The sequence below is a fragment of the Falco naumanni genome, chromosome 5 (genome assembly GCF_017639655.2).
Source record: "Falco naumanni isolate bFalNau1 chromosome 5, bFalNau1.pat, whole genome shotgun sequence".
Lineage (NCBI taxonomy): Eukaryota > Metazoa > Chordata > Aves > Falconiformes > Falconidae > Falco > Falco naumanni.
The window spans coordinates 44,299,735-44,319,828 of record NC_054058.1 but is presented as its reverse complement, the minus strand read 5'-3'; the positions used below and the strand labels follow the sequence as shown (position 1 = coordinate 44,319,828).

Genomic DNA, 20,094 nt, shown 5'->3' with positions numbered 1-20,094 from the left:
TTCAAGTACTGTGGCCATACTAGCAGATCAAGTAGTGCTCTTATTTATTGGCTATTTTAAATTAATCAGGAAAACCTGAGTAACATTTAAGGCCCGCTTTAGGGTCACCTACTTCTTCCCACTTGGGAACTTTTTCCTAGGCGTGGGAGCAAGCAATGTTAACCCTGCCAGGCCCTAAAAGCTGAAGAGTTTGCTACAAAGAGATGTACTCCCAGTTTTAGGCTACCTTTGAGAAAACCCCACTTCTTCAGGATTCTCTTTTTTAAGCCTGTAATGTTGAAGATCAGTCTTAAGTATGTACAGGACGTGTTGGTCTGCTGATAAGTCAGAAAGAGCACAGCCCTCTCCCCGGGAGCCCCACTGCTGCACTGGCTGTAGCTGTTGCTTCAAACAGATGCATTGTTGAACCTACCCTAGTGCTGTAATTTCATGAAGACATCACTGATAGCTCTTTCCAGCCTTAGAGGGAGGCAAATGCTCACTTACTGGTAGCGTTTAGATAACAAGCACTACCTTTTCTTTATGGTTAAGCAAAACCTGTTAGAAGAGCTAAACTGCTGCCTTGCAGAGGGGTTGCTTGCTGTCCTATCCAGGATGTTGCCTCCTTCCTGCAGGTATGTGGGTCAGCAAATACTGTGAGCTAGGAGAGCAGCCCGGTTTTCTTGCCAGGGCTCAGCCAAAACCCACCCTGCTGCCTCACTGCAGGCTCCTAAGACACGTAAAGGCACTGACATGCTCCTGGATTTCTATTCCCCTTGTTTTGGCTTGTATCACATACACCTTTCCTTAAGCAGAAGGAAGCCATCATATGCTTCTCCAGCACTGAGGTTTTTGTGCCCTTGCTGATATGGCATAGCATAGAAGTTGGGGACTTTTTTGTACTTAGAGAATGTGAGTCCTTTCGTCTGCTAAAGCACGAAATACCCTACATACCGTGTTCCCACCCAGCATCTAAACCAAGCTGATATGCAGGACATATCAAAGCAAAACACCTAAAAGAGATTTTACAGTGTAGCTTGATTTTTGTTTCTTCTTTTCTGTAACCATTTCATTTTTTTTTAGGGTGGAGGCCACCAAGTCAAGGGATTACATGTGAAAATATCTGAATGATAGAGGCTAGAAGTGAGACAACAGCAATATGTATTTCCCGCCTGCAAGAATGCAGCCTTTGCAGTTCCCTTTTGGCTTCCTCCTCCTGCCTTTTCTATATTACAGGTATGGACTTTCATGTGCAGGGGAACATACACTCAGAAGGGTGACTTCATATTTACGATACCCTCTGCAGTTCAAAAAATCTGTGTAAAATGCTGTCTACACAGGTTTGCTTCCAATGAACTTCCCTAGTCAGGTGTTAGAATCCTGGCATAAGGCTGTCTGAAGACACTACCACCACCACCACAACCACCACCACCACCATCACTTTACTTTCAGGTAGATGCCAACTTCTCTCTGCCTCAGGTTTTCCAAGTAGAAGACAGCGGAGGTATAATTAAGGCAATAAATCTGGTGTGTCTGGCAGAGGTCACCCTGGAAAAACTGCAGAAAAGACTTGGAAACTTATCAAGAAAGAAAAATGTCATGACAAAGGTAGGAACAACAGTTTTAGTTTTGTAATGTGCATTTTACCTGAGATTTCCACGTACTTGGGAAAATAGGGGAAGAGAGAAAGGGGCAGTTAAAAAAGTAAAGGGCAAGTTAAAAAGTAGTAAAAGCGGTAAAGTAGTAAAAAAACTACAACAGTGCTCAAGTTATGCATGGGAACAGTTCTAACAGCTCTGCAGATGTGTGAGGCATTCTTAGACTTTGTTCTCATTAGAAATAGGAGACATGAAATTAATGTAGAAGCTGAAGATAAACCCCACTATATATGCAACAGCTTTACATGGCCTCATATAGCATGTCACTTTATATCCAAGTACATTAGACAGCTCTTAGAAATGTTGAATGCCATCCATGACAGAACTCAGTTTTGTCTGAGATTTTGTCTGTCTCACACAAATGTTATTGATTAGAATGCCTGAAGTCAGAGGTAATGGGGGTGAGAAGCCAAGCTCTAGGCTCCCTTTCCCTTTTTAAAATCCTAACCCTGAGGTAGGGTCTGTTTTAGTATTTTCCCAGCAGTTTTCTAGTGGCCTCTACTACTAGGGAAAGTTCAGTTCCACGGATTGATTTTTCTATCTGTATTAATATTTCCGCTTTTCAGTCCTTGGGAAGTTGTGCAGGAAACAGAGTCCCTGGAGACTGCTTTTTCAGCAGCTGCCTTGTTTACCACGCAGGCTGCCCGAAAGGGTTGCAGGGCAGTGCTTAGCAGCAGGACAATTGTGTTTGTGCCTCTCTCTTACTTGAGAGGCACAGGCCAAAGTATAAGAGGTATTTCAGTCCCCTTGAGCTCTTAATTAAGCATTTAAATACACTTGTGTGTCTGGTACACGGAGTAAAGGAAGGTTCTCTGTGATGGAGTGGAAGGAGGTAGGGAACATCCAGTGATGGGGCTGGGGTCTGGTCTCAGGGTAACATCTTCCATAGAGCCAGAATCTCACCTCTGCCAGTGGAAAAGTCTCCTCAGGGTTTGAGCTACTCTTCCCCAGAAAAGAAAATTCTTTCCACAACCACCTCAAACATGCCAATGAAATAAAAGAAAAATATCCCACTGGCAGGAGGTACTCGAGGCTGAGACCAAACTGCCTGTGGCAGATGGTGGGTCCTTGACTGACCTGATTGCTCTAAAGCACCTGCATGCTATGATAAATGGTCTGCTGCAAGGACCTGCTGATAGCGAGAATACTTCTAATTACATTACCTTTCTGAGTATGGACCTGAAATCCATAGGAGAGTCTGATGTGCTGACATGCTCCTTCACAGTTTCAAAAAAGGTTTTCAGAAAACTGAGACTTATCTAAGTAAGGGTGGAAAAAAAAATATTAGCATCAGTGACCTTCTGAATTTAAGTTTAAAACAACTTTATTTCCCATCCCTGGTCTCTTCAGAGGCTCCAAACCTAATGGGATGCCTATACTTATCTCCCCTACATTGCCAGAATTAGCTTCAGAATTACGCCTGGAGGGCTTTGATTAGTCAGAAGCTAAAGCAAATCTATACAAATACCCATTTAAATCATGATAATGCCATCTGACAAAAGCTTTGAAACAAGATTAGTTATTCCATTTAAACTTATTTTAATATAGAAGCTGTATTTAACATGAATTGACATGAAAAATCACGATGGATGAATGGTATCTACTGGAAAACACTGATTGTTTATGACAGAGCTGTGAAAATTAAGGAATTCTTAATGGTCATTTGAAGAAGATACCATCTTTCATAATCTGAGTTTATTTCATGTTACTGGAGATGAGGGAAATTTCTATAAAATACTATAAAAAGTCACGTATGCCCCATAAAATAGCTTTATATGTTTGCACTGGATTAAAGGGTGCCCAGATGTGTGTGAAAGCCTCCTCTTGAGCCCACGCTTACCTTCTGAATACACTATTTCCACACAGATTTGTTGCCAGGCTCAGCTTTTGGCCAAATTTTAGGCCAGAAGGGAACATCACTCTCTGTGATACTGCTATGAACTGCTGCTGTAGCTACACACACTACTTTGGTGTATTTATGGGGGCAGAGTTGCTAATAGGATAATGCCTATTCTTTCTGTTGGGCAAGGGTGCATTTTACACCTTTTACAGTATGCATTTTTTAAAGGGATTCAGCCTGCTGTCAGGAAGAAAGACATGCTGTAAAATGTATGAAAAAAAAGGCATTACAGGTATTGACAGCCACTACTTTCCCCTAAGTTTGATCACTATTTTATATAGAAGTATGCATAATGGATGATTATTTACCATTCTCATTAATGAGGACAACAAAATTAGAAAACAAAACAGAAAATGTATTAAAGATAAATCTTGGAAGACATGACCGCGCTCTAGCCGAGCTCAGAGCTTTAGTGATCACTAAATGGCACACAGCAGTATACCCTACTCACTGCTTTGAACAAGACCAAAGCAATCAGCAACAACACATCAACTGAACTCTGGTAGCTGGCTGCATGCATGGTCTTAGCCCTCAGCCAGTGCAAGGTGAAACACATCAGCTACAAATCTCTTCCTTTCTATCTCCAAACCTGCTCGGGTGGTCACTGGCAGCATCTCACTTGGTGTGAGGTCAGCCCCTGAGCAGAGGTGACTTGTTCATGTATTTGAGCTCTGGCTAACTGCCCCTACTCTGAAGAGTTTTCCTGCTTTTCTTGTTTTGGCTAAAATGGGAAATGTTATCTGTTAAGGCAAGGGAATTACATTAAGGGAAAGAACTTGGAGCAAGTAACTGGTTTAGAGCATGTGGTGTGATTGTGATCAGTCATTCAACATATGCACCTGAAGAGCTCCTTCCAAAATTCACTTTGCTATGAAGGCTGAAGTGTCCTGTAAGAGACCTCTCAAGCTAATAAAAATTACTGTTTTGCTTCTAAAATTGTGTAAAAGCTGTTTTGGACTTATGGGTTCCTTTATTTTGGGGAGTTGAAAATGATCTCCCAGCAACTGGCCACCGACAACAAGCAGCAAAGAGCTGGAGCGCTTCGCAGCCAAGCCTCGTGGTCTCTCTCCTGGAAGCTGGAGGGTGAATAGCACATGAACACAGAACATGCAGCCTGTGTGGGAGATATCCTTCCACCCACACCAAGGGAAACCTTAGCTGGAGAGGGGTGGTCACTGTTTTATTTCAACTTGCTCTACTGGAGTGGCATAATAGATAGCAAAGTCTTGGTGCACATCTGTTTGTGAAATGAAACTTGTTATTGTAGTTGTTTTGCTATTCTTACTGTTTTGTTGTAAGGATTGTGCAGAGTTTATCTTCATAAATTGTTTTAAAAGGATGCTGTTTATTAGAATTAGTCTCAGACTCATGCTTACTTTAGAAACAACTGCCAAATGAGCTCTCCTCCCTGTGCAAATGCCTGTTTATCTTTTGCTGGAGGCACATGAAAATAATTTGCACTGAGGAAATTTGACCCCCACTGATATACGAAATAGAAATAAAGGAAGGACTAATTATCTGAACTAAGTTCCAAATGTAAGCATTGAATCTGAACAGAGGCTTTATGAATGGTTTCTCCTCTCCTTTTAGTGAGTTAGTTGATTTCTGATCTCAGTAAGACTTTTATTTTTTTACTTACCTTGTTTAACTCCTCTAAGTTTGCAAAAAGTCTCCACAAATCCACATCTAAGAGAAATTCATTATTCTGGAGGTATTTTAGAGTGTTCATAAATATCTTTAAAAACAAAGCAAAAAGCAAATCCATGTTATTTTCTATTTATGACTGTCTTTTTTTCTCTGCCGCGCCGCCCCCCACCCCCCCAAAAAAAAGAACAAGTTTGCACTATAATTGTCATGAAATGGTCATTTGATTTGGGGAGGGCAGAAGACAATACTCTGAGAAACTTCTCCTGACCTGCCTGAAGGCTAAATATTGGGCTTTGTGTGAGGAGGAGGGATATGAGTGATGTCTCTGGGGTGTCTTTGAGGTTGCTACAGAGGCAGCTGTGCCTCTGCTGTGCCCTCTGGCAGAAGAGGGGCAGCTGAGCCCCCTGCAGATCTGTGTGAAGGAATTAATAACATCAGAGTCATAGTTACATATTTCTGTGACCTTTCTGAATGCTTTCCTTCCTACCCCATGCTGCTGTAAAAGTTGTTTAGAGTTACTATGGAAAAAATATATTGTTGGAATAGTGTAAGTAGAGGGCTCATGAAGGTTTTTTTTATCTCTTTGGATTATTTTACTAACTGTATGTGTGTTTATTGGTTGGTTAAGTTTTTACATTATTTAAGCTCTGATGGTGATCTTGGAGCTGTGCTGAATCTGACGTAAATCTGAAACAGGCTTAAAAAATGTAGATGCAGAGTAGAATTTTTTGTATATGTGTGAAAAGCATTAATGGAAAAACCCATCACCCAGGTACCAAGACTGAAGAGCTAGTGACCGTGTTTGCTTGGTCTTGTGTAATTCTTTGGTTGCCACAGGCAGTTGGCCTGAGAGCTTAAAGGGGATTTATAGTGGTCTTAAAGTTCCCTGTGAAGATTCATTAAAATCAGTGGGATATTTCTATACTGGCAAGATTAGCAGGTATCTGTAAAACTGGCTACCCAAATTCAATGGGTTCTTTCTTTGGCAGGATAATTTGGGAAGCTGGCATGGATTGAATAGTTTATCATTTATGCGTCATGCAGGGCTGGCTAAGGTTTGTCTGTAAGTTCCTACATCAGACTCACTAAGGGGCCTACATGTTTTCTGTTATCCTTATCCTTCACAGGATTCACCTGTTTTTAGTCTTCTCAGGTCTCTGAACAAAGTGCATGAAAGGAAGGATACTTCCATCCTGCCTTGGACCAATAGCTGGTCCTGTCATTCCCTTTCCTCTCCCTTCCTGTTCTGCCCCACCAAGGAGGAATTCAGCCTGCTTCTCTAGTTATTCCCCTTACTTTGCCATACTTCTTGCACTGCCTAGGCTAACTTTTCAGCAACATGGAAAATTTTTCACTATCTTTTTCCTTTGACTAATAAGAAAACAGAAATTGTCTGTGGAATAAGAGAAAAATTATAGGAAGATATATAAGGAATTTTCCATCCTTTTAAATGGGTACACTAACTTTTGATGTGTGATGGATGCAAACAGTGCATATATTCTTCTAACTTTGTAATATTATTGTCCATATTTCAAAGCTCTTCAAACTCACCATTATGGAGGCAATTTGGAGTTTTTGGGAGAGGAGTTTTTTTTAGTTTGCTTGTTTTCTTGTAATACTAAAACCACAGGTCTGCTGAATTCTGAGGCTTTCACACGCTAATCAAGATAATCTAACCACAGCTCAATATGAAGTTAAATGAAGAGTATTGAGTTACAGACTAGCAGTAGAGAAATACCCAGTATAGTCAATTGGAGAATGGCTTCAGTTCAGTGTTAGTGAGAGGAACAGTGGAAAATCAGCTGAAACTACTGCAAGAATCTGCAATCAGATGGTATTTGCAGAAAGTGATGTCTAAAAGAGATTCCATCAAGAAGATAAAAAACAAAGGGAACTGTGGAAACAGAATGAGCAGGCGAGATGGAAGAAAAAACGACCCCTTCAGTCATTCCCCTGTAGGCACCCAATGAGAGGTTATAGGTAGCTTAATGCCTGCCGTGCTGACAGCAGGGCAAATACTGTTTCATTATTTTTGAGAAATAAAATCTGAAGTTACCATCTTGAGAACCAGCAAATGATCCAGAAAGTAAGTGCATTCACTTGTGAAAAGTTCCCACACTGCTGCTTCTTTTTTCACTTCTATCCGGCTGTTGACATCTTCCTGCTCAGTCTTTTGTGCCTTTATAAATTCATGCCAGGATTTAGTCTATTGATCAAAGAAGAAAGAAAACAACCGGCGATTGCACTAACTGCTTCAGACCTTATGAAAAGAATCTATGATCTATTTGCTCACGTAAAAGCCCAACTGCCAGTATTAGTGATTCTTCCTCTGAAAGCTTGAAGATTCTTTTAAAAAGACTTAAAAAGCTGACATTTTCCTCCAAAATATTTATAATATAAACACACTGAGTTTGAAAGTAACACAGTATGATAATCTGTGTAGAATCCTGTATCAAAAAATAGCGGGCAGCTTGCAAATGCTAAAGAATTTAATCTGTTGTGCTGCTGCCGCTAGAAAGCAGGGATGGATGATAGGTTCTGATTTTCTAGATGGTAAAATACCATCTGGAAAATGTACCAAAGGTCTGGGTCTTCATAGGTACTGGTTTTGTTTAGTCCTAAGGTGGCCACTCTCACCTTACTGAACTGCTCCAAAGTCAGACATTCACATATAAGTTAAGCACGGACAGGAGTCCCCAACAACCAAGTCTATGTGGAACTGCATATAACAGCCTGCCGTGAGAAGCGGAAGGCTTGCTTTGCAAAGGGGATGGCGTTAGATCCGAGTTATCTGAATACTATCCTGGTAGCCCAAGCTTGGTGTTTCTGTGGCTAGGGGGCCTGGAGGCCAGTAGCCTTGTGGCAGACAGGCTCTGGTGGGGTTTCTGCGGCTGAACTCTGGCAGTGACCTCAATGTGGCCATCTCCGAATGCACCCCTAAGGCAGCAGTGGGGGTGACCAAGTCCAACTTGGCATCTCTGTGATGCTGCGGTTTCATTCCCTAAATCACAGAATGGTCAGGATTGGGAGGGATCTATGGAGATCATCTAGTCCAGCCCCCTGCTAAAGCAGGTTCACCTGCAGCAGGTTGCACAGAGTCACGTCCAGGCAGGTTTGGAATGTCTCCAGAGAAGGAGACCCCACAGCCTCTCTGGGCAGCCTGTCCCAGTGCTCTGACACCCTCAAAGTAAAGTTCTTCCTCATATTCGGAAGGAGCTTCCTGTGTTTCAGCTTGTGCCCATTGCTCCTTGTCCTGTCGCTGGGCACCACTGAAAAGAGCCTGGCCCCATCCCCCTGACGCTCACCCTTAAGACATTTGTAGGCATTGGTAAGATCCCCTCTCAGTCATGTCTCCAGGCTAAACAGGCCCAGCTCTCTCAGCCTTTCCTCATCAGGGAGATGCTCATCATCTTGGTAGCTCTTCAGTGGACTCTCCCAGTAGTTCCCTGTCTCTCTTGAACTGGGGAGCCCAGAACTGGACACAGCACTCCAGGTGCAGCCTCACCAGGGCAGAGCAGAGGGGGAGGACAACCTCCCTCGACCTGCTGGCCACAGTCCCCCCAATGCCCCCCAGTGTCCCATTGGCCTCCTTGGCCACCAGGGCACACTGCTGGCTCATGGTCAGCTTGGTGTCCAAGCTGCAAGGCAGATTCTGCAGAATTTCCCAGATCTGCAGGCATTGCTGAGAGTGTTGTCCTGATGTCTTTTTTCTGAAGGTGGTACCTCCCTGATCTAGGGCAGTCTGGAGGCCTAGCAAAATCCGGGGGGTTGTGACGGCCTTGGTAAGCTTCTGTGATGCTCACAGTTTCTGTTTTGCTCCTCCATTTCAAACAAAAAAAAAATACACCTTATGCTTATGCATTAATTTTACAGGATGTTCTCCAGATTATTCTCCAGATCATCTCCAGATTAATGTAGTGAAAAATGGTAATTTAAAAAGAACACAAATTTTTTATTCTCATCTTTAAGTATCATTGCTATAGTACACTGAGTATTTTAATACCTTAAAGCAGAAAAAATCATATGTGCTGCAGTCTATGAACTTAAAGGTTGACAGACAGTTTTCCAGATCAGACGCTTGCTTCTGCTTGTCTTTAGCCTGTTGAATGACAAAAACCCACCCTGATTCATACACTGTTTTAAAGACCATTAAGAAGTTTACCCAGCTTAATAACCTTGCTCTGATCTGTAAGGAGTTTGCCCTTAACAGGAGTGATTTCCTTGTATTTCCAGGCTCTCCTACACAGAGATGAGGGAGTGATGGGAGGTCTGTTAGTAGCTATGGGTGGGGTGTGTTAGGTGGCTTAGGTATGGGTGTGTAAGGTCTTATTTATGTAATGCTGAAGTCTTTGGCAGGGCAAATCGTTGGTATGGCAACAGGCAATGGACTACTCTCAGAAACAATAAAATATTTTGCTTCCTTCAGCACTGTCAGAAGTAGGGGACAACAAACTCATAGCTGAAATCATCCCCCTGCCATAGGTATACAAAGCTTGTGTGATTATTTATTTATTTAACATTTTTTTAACTTGAGCTACATGTTGAAAAAACTCCTTTGGTCAGTTGCAGAGTAGTGTCTATAAAATGAGCTTTTAGAAAACTCAAAGAGCAGGAGGAGTTTGTCTGTGTGAGGGATCATGAAATAAAAACAATTGCTTTTGGTTTGGCTTTGTTTTTCAGGCTGACAGTGCCATGTAAAAAATTTAACCAATATTTATGAACTCTAATTTAGTGCTGTAAGCATAGACTTATAAGGTGTTTGCCTAAGTTTTATCTGCTTTCTGGAACAGTATACTTGTATTACATGGATTTCTATTGTCTGAACTTTAGGCACTGATTTCAAGCCAATTTTGAAATATGTGTTTGATTATAGTATTTGAAATTCAGGGTTTAAGCTCAACTCTTAATTTTGAAACATAGCTTGAAATGGAGCAGAAACAATAATGCAATTATGTATACACACACTTAACAAATACACCAGCAAATGATCCTTCATAAATTAAATTTTATGGTATTTAATAGTCTCAGAAATAATTTTTGGCTAAATATCAAATGCATTTTTTTGCAAGTTTAAAATATTTTGCTGAATATAAAGTTTTCAGTTTTAGGCTATGCTCTTTCAAATGCTATAGAAATGGTATTGAATGAAGTGGGAACTCGCTCGTGCTAATCTGAGTACTTGCATTGGTTTCACTTGCAGAAACTCTTCTTTGATAGTCAAGATTTAGAAGACAAAATGCAAAAATATATTAGGAAGGGACTGTTCACAGTTATGTGTTTAGGGGTGTAAAGCTATCGACACTTGTAAACAATTTTTTGAATGATGAACAACACTCAGGAAATTCGGATGCCATAGTAAGTGAAAATTTTCATAACTGGAAAAGACAAGATGTGTTAGACAAGGAAATTAACTGAAGTGTGTTGCTGTGTATGCTGTCACTGGTGAGTGTGAGGGTGCTTGTGAGGACAGGAAAGGCCTAAAAAAGCATCTAAAAAGCTACTCTGATAGCCTAGATCACTTCCACATGAGTGGGAATTAGGCAGATACTCCAGAGCCTAGGCATGAAGGTGCATGCAGAAAATACAGGATACACTGTGGGCAGAGCAACGATGCAACCGAACCACCTTGTGCTCTCTTACCCCAGGGAGCTGCGCTGGACCTGCTGCCACCTCTGAACACCTTGAATGAGAGCTTCTGCATTGCCTGCACTGCTCTACCCTCCCGATGCCAAGGGCACCTCTCCTCCCACTACGCATGGGGATGGAGAGCAGCAGCACTGACTGTGTTGTGATGTGCAGTGGCACTGGTGGCTGTACCTTATCTTAATTGCAGATTAATGTCCAAGCAGTCCCAGGTTGGGCTGAGACCTCTGAGTTTAGATCACTTGCTGGCTGCCTTTCTCCAAGGGCAGTAAAGAAACTATTTTTACCCAGGTTAGTTATGGGAGAAAGCAAGGTCAGTGAAAAAAAAAAAAAAAAAAAAAAAAGTGGTGAAATACTCACAATTCCTCTTTTGGCAAATGGCCATCTTGGCTTTTTGGATTCTAATGGGTGAAACAAAAGTGTTATCAGTAAAAGAACAAATAGTTAGAAAGAAAACTTATTTATGTGTTGGTGGTGGGGCTTTTTGTTGTTGTTTTGGTTTTTTTATGAAGCCTGAGGTACTATACTCTACTTGGCTTAGATTTAATACTTGTGTTTAGACAGTTTGTGCACCAGATTTAAAGCCCATTAAGCCTGTTGGGTTCCTCCCAGCAAGAGTCATGTCTATCTGTGCTGGGATATTGGATGATGCTAAACACTCCCACTTGTTTCAGATGATCAGTATGTGATCGTCAATTCTTTATGTGGGAAAATGCATCATATCTCAAGCCAATTCTTGAAGATATTAATTGTTTTGAAGCAAGAATGAGGGTATGTCTGCTCATTAGTGATATCTTGGAGCTATGCAGGTATTTTAAACTCCTGTAAATAAACAATCCTACAAACCCTAAGCCTCAGATCTGTCTTGGAGCTAGCACAGTGGTGCTGGCTGTAGTTTATGGTCCTTAGTGAGGCTCAGGGAAAGCTGGGGATCTAGATGTAGGAACGTACTGGTGAGAGGTGAGGAATGCCTGTGTTTGTTCAGCAAGAAATTTGGAAGAGTTTTCTCAATGTGGCACCCACCTTCAGGCCAGTGTGTGACTCGGAATCACAGTCAAAACCCTCTTTTTAGATTTTAGTTATGGATATCTTGTTTGCTTTCATGAAACTGCTGGTTGTGACCTTGACTGACTTATTGAGAAAATCTAATCTCTGGTCACCAGCATCTTCTGGTCTCTGGCAATCACACTGCACACTATACTGTATTCCACAATAGATACTTGTTGAAATTGTTTGCAAATCTACGTTTCAGTGTTGGAAGGTCTTGTGAGCAGCCTCCAGGCATTAATTGGGTCTACCATCTTCTGTGATTAGACCACTACTGGAAAAGAGTGGCATGGACCACTTTCTTCCCTCTGCTTGAAGCTGTGCAGCTAGGAATTTGTAACTCTGCTGCTTGCGGGTGGAGATCCTGGCCTGGGCTCTGCTTGCTCCTAGTCTGTGGAGGAGGGAGGTGATCCATGCCCTGCCCCCTTATCTACTTCTTACATTATGCATTCAGCAATAAAACACAGGGAAAAAGGAAAAAAAAAAAAAAAAAAGAAAAGAAAGGCTTGAGGGGAATTTTAAAATTAGCAATGCAGTCACTTTGGTGCGGGGCAACTGGATACCCCGTAGAGGCTGCTCTGCTTCATGTGTCATTGCTGCACCGATCCTCTCGCCCCATCCCACACCCACACATTTTTTAGTCACGGCTTTTGCTGGGCTTACATGACCAAACCCCACCCTGTATCTGACCTGTGCTCAGCAGGAGGACTGCGTGGGACAGGTAGTCCATGGCACTGTCTGACACCAGGAGGTCTCCAGGGAACACCTCGGGTCCCGGCAGACTCACTACCACGGAGCTACGCTTGTACTCAGCTGATCTGTGAGACGCAACAACAGCACACATCATCTCCTCTGCTCCTGGCTGCAGAGGAAACTTCTGAAGTGCTCCTTGCTGATGCAGGAGGAAATGAGCTAAAAAACCAAATCACAGTGGCTGTGACATAATGTGTTAAAGGAACAATGAGTAGAAAAGTTCAGTGATTGACAGCAAATACCTAATTTTCTTTCCAACTCCATATTGCTGCTGAGATCAAGGTGCTTATGGCCATGGCTTGCCTCAGATAATAGGTACTTAGAGAATTTAAATATTGGAAATCCCTAGGTTCTTCTGAGATTAGGCAAAAAGTGAGCAGAGATTTCAGAATCTGTTTTGGCACTGGCGTCCAAAGCAGCAGTTAAATACCACGTCTCTAGTTGATATGTGGTTTATCATTACTTTTAACCTTCATATAACTCAGGTGGTTTCAAGAAAAGCCAGCATACTAGTGAAACATTTTAAATGTTGTTTGGGGGGTGGGTGTGTGTATGTTGTCGTTTTATTGTTTTGTGTGTTTGTTCGTTTTGGGTTTTTTTTGTTTGTTTGTTTGTTTTTTTTAAATATTTAACCTTTTCGCTAGTTTGTGCTATTTATTTTCTTTCTAAATTTTTTGATTTTTTTTGCTAATTCAAATATTTTGTATTTTGAATATAATATGACTCAGTGGCCTTGCTGATCAAAAACAAATGGCTTTTTCCAACTATTGTTGTTACTAATGGAGGGCTTTGTCCAGGACATAGATCCATCAAGTGAAGTGACACAGTATTCTGTTCCCAACAGGGTGTTTGTGCCAGAGACTGCTTGCATTCAAATACAGAAACTATTGGTGCACATAAAAAAAATTTTTGGATTTTGCTAATAACTCACACCGATACCTAATTAGTTGCATTGTGTTGCAAAGTGACTGGTACCTACAGCTGCTGTTGTGCTGTCTTCAATTGACTGATGCATGAAGACTGCATTAGAGTTCAAAGGGTCAGTAATTAAGTAACAGAGGGAGGAAGAATGAAGTGTGTGTACGTAGATAAAAATTCTCTTTTCCAGTCATCAGTTATTGTGGATGGTATTTTTGGTCAGTGAAGTGTAATTCTTACTGCTTTTTTTGGCCTAGGCAGATACCTTACTGTGAATATCTACCCATTTGCCAACACCTGATGTGAAACCTGGCAGGTGTATTTTTCCCCTTAAGTGCATGAATAATCACTTGATAACTTATCAACTGGTGGGCTTGGAGGTAGAGAACTGGGATTTGATATGTGTAGCAGGACATGGAGATTATGGGTTTTGTTATGATCTGACAATGACATTGCTTGCAATTACCTTAGCTAAACCAACCAAATTTTATAGATGAAACACTGCTGCTAACAACAGAGAGAGATGTAAGCTGTTGGGAGGGCCAGCTCTGGAACTTTAACACTTGGCATGTGGACACATTAGGGCTCGAAAACTATGTGTTGAGCAGTTTACAATGTGCCATGTACAAGTTCTCTAAAAGCTTTTCCTTTTCTAGTAGTCCTACTGAACAGGGAACATGGGATCTGTTTATTTAACTTTAGGGATTTACAATGAAACTGAGGTTTCTCATAAAACCAAACCTAACACATGGTTTCAGACCTTTTCTGGGTGGGATCTGTTTCTTGGTCTGTAAGGCCATACCAGTGCAAGGAAGACTGCTTCCTGATGACATGCACTGAGTGCTACCCAGTGCAAGTTTTAAGTGTTGGTAACAATTGTATTAAGATGCTTCTGAAACCTCTAGTGATTCTGCAATGCAATCTCTTAGTCAGCTGGGTTATTATGCAAGCCAGATGCTGCAATATAATACCAAGATAATTCTTAAAGTTGTCACTCCAGTACTGGGAAATTTTGGAGATTTATTTCAGGTTGGATTCACATGAAAAATTTGCCAATGTGTTATTGATTTTTAAAGTACCTAGCCTACTTCAGAATTTATTTTGAAGTTGGAGGCTAGTGGTTTATGAAGATTACTAATGGGAAGTACAGTTTCATCGTTAACGGAGTTAAATGGTGTAATTTCCCTAGATCAAAAAGGCCTTGAACTTCAGACACATATGTCTAAACAAGCTCTTCACAGAGGTATGCAAGCCTGTGATGTGTGGGAGCATGCCAAGGTCACTTGGATTTGTGTCTACAATATACCTTTGCAATCTGACAAGCCTGGGCTGATTAATGACTTACTTATGCTTCACAGGTGAAGGGACAGGTATCTGTGATCACCTGGCCTGATGCCTGTAGATGTATTAGATACATTAGATGCCTTTGTTAGTTTTACGGGGGAAATGAAACTAATGAAGTGCTGTGTAATGAAATTTACCAGTTTTTGCATCTGTATGCAATATTTTAGCATCTTTTCACACCTACATACCCTGCAGCTTTGCCTTTTTCTTTAGTTTTTGTTTGTTTTTCTTACTAGGGGCAGATGACTGAAGTGTTTGAGCGACAGAAATGCTTATTCTGTAGGGATGAACTCAAGCACCTGCGGAGATATCATCTGCAATAATTCCTCCTTTAAATCTACTCGTTTTGTGAAACAAGATGATATCACAGGTTTGCATTAAAAAGTTATGGAAAATTGTTAAAGACACTGAACCAGCTCATGGTCTGCACAAGTAAATACCGTGTGCATATAGTTGTTTCTAGGGCATGGAGAATTTCAGCTGATTGCTTTTTAGAGGTGTGTATCTTTATATGTCCATAATCTTAGTCTAGATAGCTGCCCCAGGAAACAGACATCTATATACATCACATTACCTAAATAACAGATATATTATTGGCCACTCAGGGAGGGTATTTGGACTCCCTGATTCGAAGAGTTAGCATGACACTTTATGGGCATATGAGACATTAAAGGAAGAAGAGGAGCACTTCAAGATAGATGGGCCCAGCTCCTTCAATTCACTGAAAACAAGCTGCCTTGGCAGTTATTGAGAAGACTCTTCATTAGCTGGTTGTCTTTGGGCAATAGTGCAAGCCAGTTTTCCACACAGTCTCTGATATGCTGAATGATGCAAGGAGAAAATGAGCTCAGAGTAAACAAATGGTTTTTTTTAGCAGCATTTCCTTCCATGTCAGCTTTGACTTTATCATCTCACCTTGTCACCACTGCACACCTCTCTCTGTGCTTCCCCCTCTTGTCCTTTTTCTTTATTTATTTTGGCTGATTATTTTTTATCAACATCAGTTCAGCCTGTTGCCATGCCGACAGAGATGTACTGGCATTCCTGACTGATGGCTGTGTGAGGGAAGGCTGTTTAAAATGAGCATTGCTGCTTTAAGGAAGACTTCTGAAAGTACAGCCTGGGAGCAGGGAGAAGAAATGTTCATTGAAACTGAAGGATGGAGGTATGTTTTCATCCTGAATTATACATAAGTCTTGGAGGAGGGTTACCAAATATCACAATGTGCTTCTAGATGGAAAGAATAATCTGACATTTCAGCAGTTTTCTCTGACTGTGGTGTAAAGGGATTTGCTGTTAAGGAGTTGGCCTAATGATTTGGATAAAGGAGCAGCTGAATACAGCCATTGCCCAGACCTTAGACCAAATTCAACTTGACAAAAAACATTTTTTAAAGCAGAAACTGGTGATTTTCTTTTTATATTTCTGCACATTCTTATATTGCTCAGAATAAAAAATAGAAATCATAATATATCATCCAAACCTCCTTTCGTCAATCTTTCCTGCTGGTGGCTACAGAACAAAGCTTGCATTGTTCCTTGTGTGATTTTTTGATTTTAAAATGTGTCTGGATAGAAGAAGTCCAGAGTCAATATCCTAGCTGGCATATAGTGGCTTCCCTCTGAAGCTGCCAGGCAAGTGGTACCAAGAGAAGGTGTGTACATTACATGTTTAATGTTCTCCTGTTTAGCCATTTGCATTCAGCATCTTCAAATTTTCTCCCAGTTTGCTACAGATCACACAAATCTTCAGCCTGTCAGTGAGATATACTTATGTATTACAGTTTTGAGTTTGATCAGAGCAGGCTTTCCCATAGTAGCTACAGATCACCTACTTTCACGCTGTGATGATGCAAAGATCTCTCCCTCCCCCTCCTCTTTCCATCTCCATTGTAATTTCAAAACACTACAGTTGTAACACTTGTAAGAGTTGTAACAATTCAGAAAATCTAGGAGGCCTCTTCTACAGTAAAGGTGTGATTTCAGGTGCACACACACATCTGTTAAACCTTATCTAGGGAACTGCATTGTGTAATGACTCAGACTGTGTCAGCCTGCTATAAACTTACTTGAAACACAGACCTGTTTGTAAACTGCAGGTTGTAACAGAGCTTTTACCTGAAAAAATGAGTAAACATTGGGAAGAAGAAGAGATACAGCTCAGCTAATGATGCCTACTGCCTTAACAAGTGAAGCATGTTGTGGTAGGGTCACAGGAGCAGGGCATTGCTGTTTGTTGTGAGGCTATTTCTGTCTTCAGCGAGACTTGCTCACCACTGCTGGTGCTTTTAATATACTCACTGACCTGCATGCCCCACCTGAAATCTTCAAGGGGATCGTGCAGTGAAGTGAGCACTGCACCATCAGTGAGAGAGGGATGGTTATTAAGGGAGGTACTAGCTCCTAATTCCTTGTTGGGTGGGGTGAAAACAAACTTTGTTTCCCTTCTGTGAATATTTGAACATCTTAAGGAAACAAATATGGCTGAATCAAACCCATTTCTAATCAAGTTTTTACTTTCTGATAATTGCTTGTAAGAGCTTGATGCAATTCATTACACAGATCTATGGTACACAGCACCTTATCTTTCCAGAAATAACTCAAAATTCAAGTATTCTTCTTAGTTTGTAGAAGTAACAATCTGCCCATACAGCCGCAGTCCTAGATCTACTTTGCTCATGTATAAGAAAAACATCTAGCTGTTCTGCTAGCTTCTTTACTCCCTTTTCCCTCCCACAAAGGTTTGCAGAATATTGCTCAGGATTATGAGATGTTTCACATTCTTCCAGTTGAAATTTGACGCTGCTAATCCAAACAGCAGTTAGTTCCTAGTGCAGAGCTCTCCAATGGTCCAGCTGAAATATTGTGTGAAATATAGCTAAATGTGTTGGGGACAAGAACACTTTTGAAAGAAAATAGCATTAAAAAGTTTGGTTTAACAATCTGGTAACAGGCATTTCACAAAGCGAATCTACAAATTAAAATTGAGTTACACATAGGTATCTCACTGGTCAGTTTTGTCTTACAGTGAAACGGATTAATTAAAAATGTAGAGAAATGAAGCACGGGACAATATAAAACAAATATATGCATACCTTTGTATAGGCAATCCACTCTTCTGAAAGAAAATGAGATATCCTTGTTACTTGGTCAGAAAGCAAGCAAGCAATCTGATTTTGTGAAAAAGTAGTATTTTCTTAAGATAAATGTTCTACATACTTAGACATTGGCTAATTATTTTCACTGTTGTGGAGAAAGGAGGAGAACTCATTTGATATCCAGATAATTTTCTGTATTTGAAGGTGGGCAGGGGGAAATAGCTTTTGGTCTGTGGCACAAAACTAACCAGTTAGTCAAGAGCTATACACCTATATGACACTATTCATCTTCAGCGAAACGTGTGCGTAGGTGCTTTGTGTAAGGAAGGAGTCAAGCATGTGCCTGAATTTAACTGCTTGTGTAAGTAATGCAAAGTCTTTGGGAGTAGACTTAAGTGCAAACTTGGCCTGTGCAGTGCCTCTCCTTTTCTTCTTGAGGGGAAGTCATGGGGGATAGCTGAACAGTAGTTTGCTGCCAGGGAAAACCAGAGGGCTAGCTCCTCCCTTGCGTATTTCTTTTTACTGATGCTGATGCTCACCAGACCAATGGTTTTTTTTTGGTTTTTTTTTTTTCCAGAAAAGATTGCAAAATTGCCTGCTTGTTTATGGAGTTGAACATAAAAATGGAGGGGGGGCAGTGAGTGGCAGAGCTAGGTAAGTGGAAATAAAGAAAGGGAATGAGACCTTTTCCTTTGGCAGCAGCAAACAGCAAACCTTAAATTTGGCTCAACCATCTTGAATGACTTAATTCCTAGTTTTGTTGGGGTTAGTAATGTTATTCAGTAGAACAGAATAGAGAACTGTCCCAGCTTAGGAAGAATCCTGCTGAAGTACCCCATAAAGGAAATAATCTAAAACCCAAATGAGAACTAGATAAATTGCTTAGTCTGGTTCTTTCACCAGAATGAATGGACAGAAGTGGGAAAGGATTCTGCTCCATGTACAGGAGCAGACTAGACCAACTTGGTCACTGAGAGACAAGTCTGGAACCATTGACTCTTGCTGATTTGGAAGGAAAAATCTTTCTTCCTGATGAGTGTAGATCTCAGTCGGTTGTGTCAAAGGAACACGTGCCAGGTTGCAGTTCAGGTTAAGAACTGTGGTTTTTTTTATGCATGGGGCCATGATGAACTAACAGTGATTATGTAAGATTGAGAAGGAGTTTGCATCATCCTAGTCCTCTTACCTGGACACCCTCCTGTGGTGCAGGGCTGGGATGGGGGAGTCTCCTCGGCAGCACAGCAGAGTTGGCTCTCCAAGAGTTTTGGAGTGTTTCATTGGGACTGTCATTGCTGAGAGGAGCTTCTTGGCTTGGAAGCTTTGATCTTCCAAGATCAAAGGGGCCAGGAGACTCTGGATCTGCTATAGTTGTCTCAGATTTAGCTTTGGAAGACAGTAGTTTTGCATGAACACAAGAAGGCAATGACAATGACAAAGCTGTAGTACACCGAGGTGAGCTCTTACAAATGTGGTGGAGAGAGCTGGTGTACTCCTTTTGATTCCCCCACTGAGCTGTGTCAGAGCAGTCCCGAAATGACAGTGCTTGCGAGGCAGAGGCCATCTTCAGACACCTTAAAGTCGGAGAAGTGGAAATTCTGGCCAGAGCCTGCCGGTCAAACTGGAAATGTGCATGGTGGCTCCCAGTGCCCTCCTCTACAGGAAGCTTCAGAGGTGAAGACTCTGTATAACCTTGTCTTTGAACATAGTTACCTGGAGTTATGGTGGTGTCCATACAGGCTGATACTGACTGTATTTCACAGGAACTGAAGGCACCTTCTGGGCTGCTACTTCTGGACAAAGCAACATTTTCTTTCTGAAGATCAGCTTCCCTGTTTAGAAGTTCCATGCCAATGCAGGTTTCTTTGACCAGGTCTGGAGAATAATCAGAGCTTGGTTGTTGCATTCTTTATTTGCAGCCTGAAGATTTATAGCTGTATGTACCTAGGGAACATGGTAAGAAAAGATTATTAGAAACTTGCTGTTTGAATTTTTATATGGGAAAATATACAAGTTAAAAAAAAATAATCTAAAGATAATAATGTAGATATATGCACTAGCACAGGAACAGTTTCCTGCACTTCAAATCCTGCTTAAATGCGGGTTTCAAC

The 20,094-nt window shown here is 41.3% G+C and overlaps 1 protein-coding gene across 1 annotated transcript in view; it reads right to left on the bottom strand.

Moving 5' to 3' along the window:
- The window catches only part of PLEKHG7 (pleckstrin homology and RhoGEF domain containing G7), a 43,202-nt gene extending 23,313 nt beyond the window's left edge, over window positions 1-19,889 (bottom strand). Inside the window, exons 1-8 of the mRNA XM_040595146.1 lie at window positions 19,173-19,889; window positions 12,565-12,766; window positions 11,188-11,228; window positions 9,188-9,283; window positions 7,241-7,390; window positions 5,177-5,272; window positions 2,801-2,896; window positions 1,426-1,536 (exon numbers count right to left, since the gene is read on the bottom strand). Of these exons, the coding sequence (XP_040451080.1) occupies window positions 1,426-1,536; window positions 2,801-2,896; window positions 5,177-5,272; window positions 7,241-7,390; window positions 9,188-9,283; window positions 11,188-11,228; window positions 12,565-12,766; window positions 19,173-19,889 (1,509 nt within the window). The remainder of the gene's footprint in view (window positions 1-1,425; window positions 1,537-2,800; window positions 2,897-5,176; window positions 5,273-7,240; window positions 7,391-9,187; window positions 9,284-11,187; window positions 11,229-12,564; window positions 12,767-19,172) is intronic.
- Window positions 19,890-20,094: the final 205 nt, after the last annotated feature.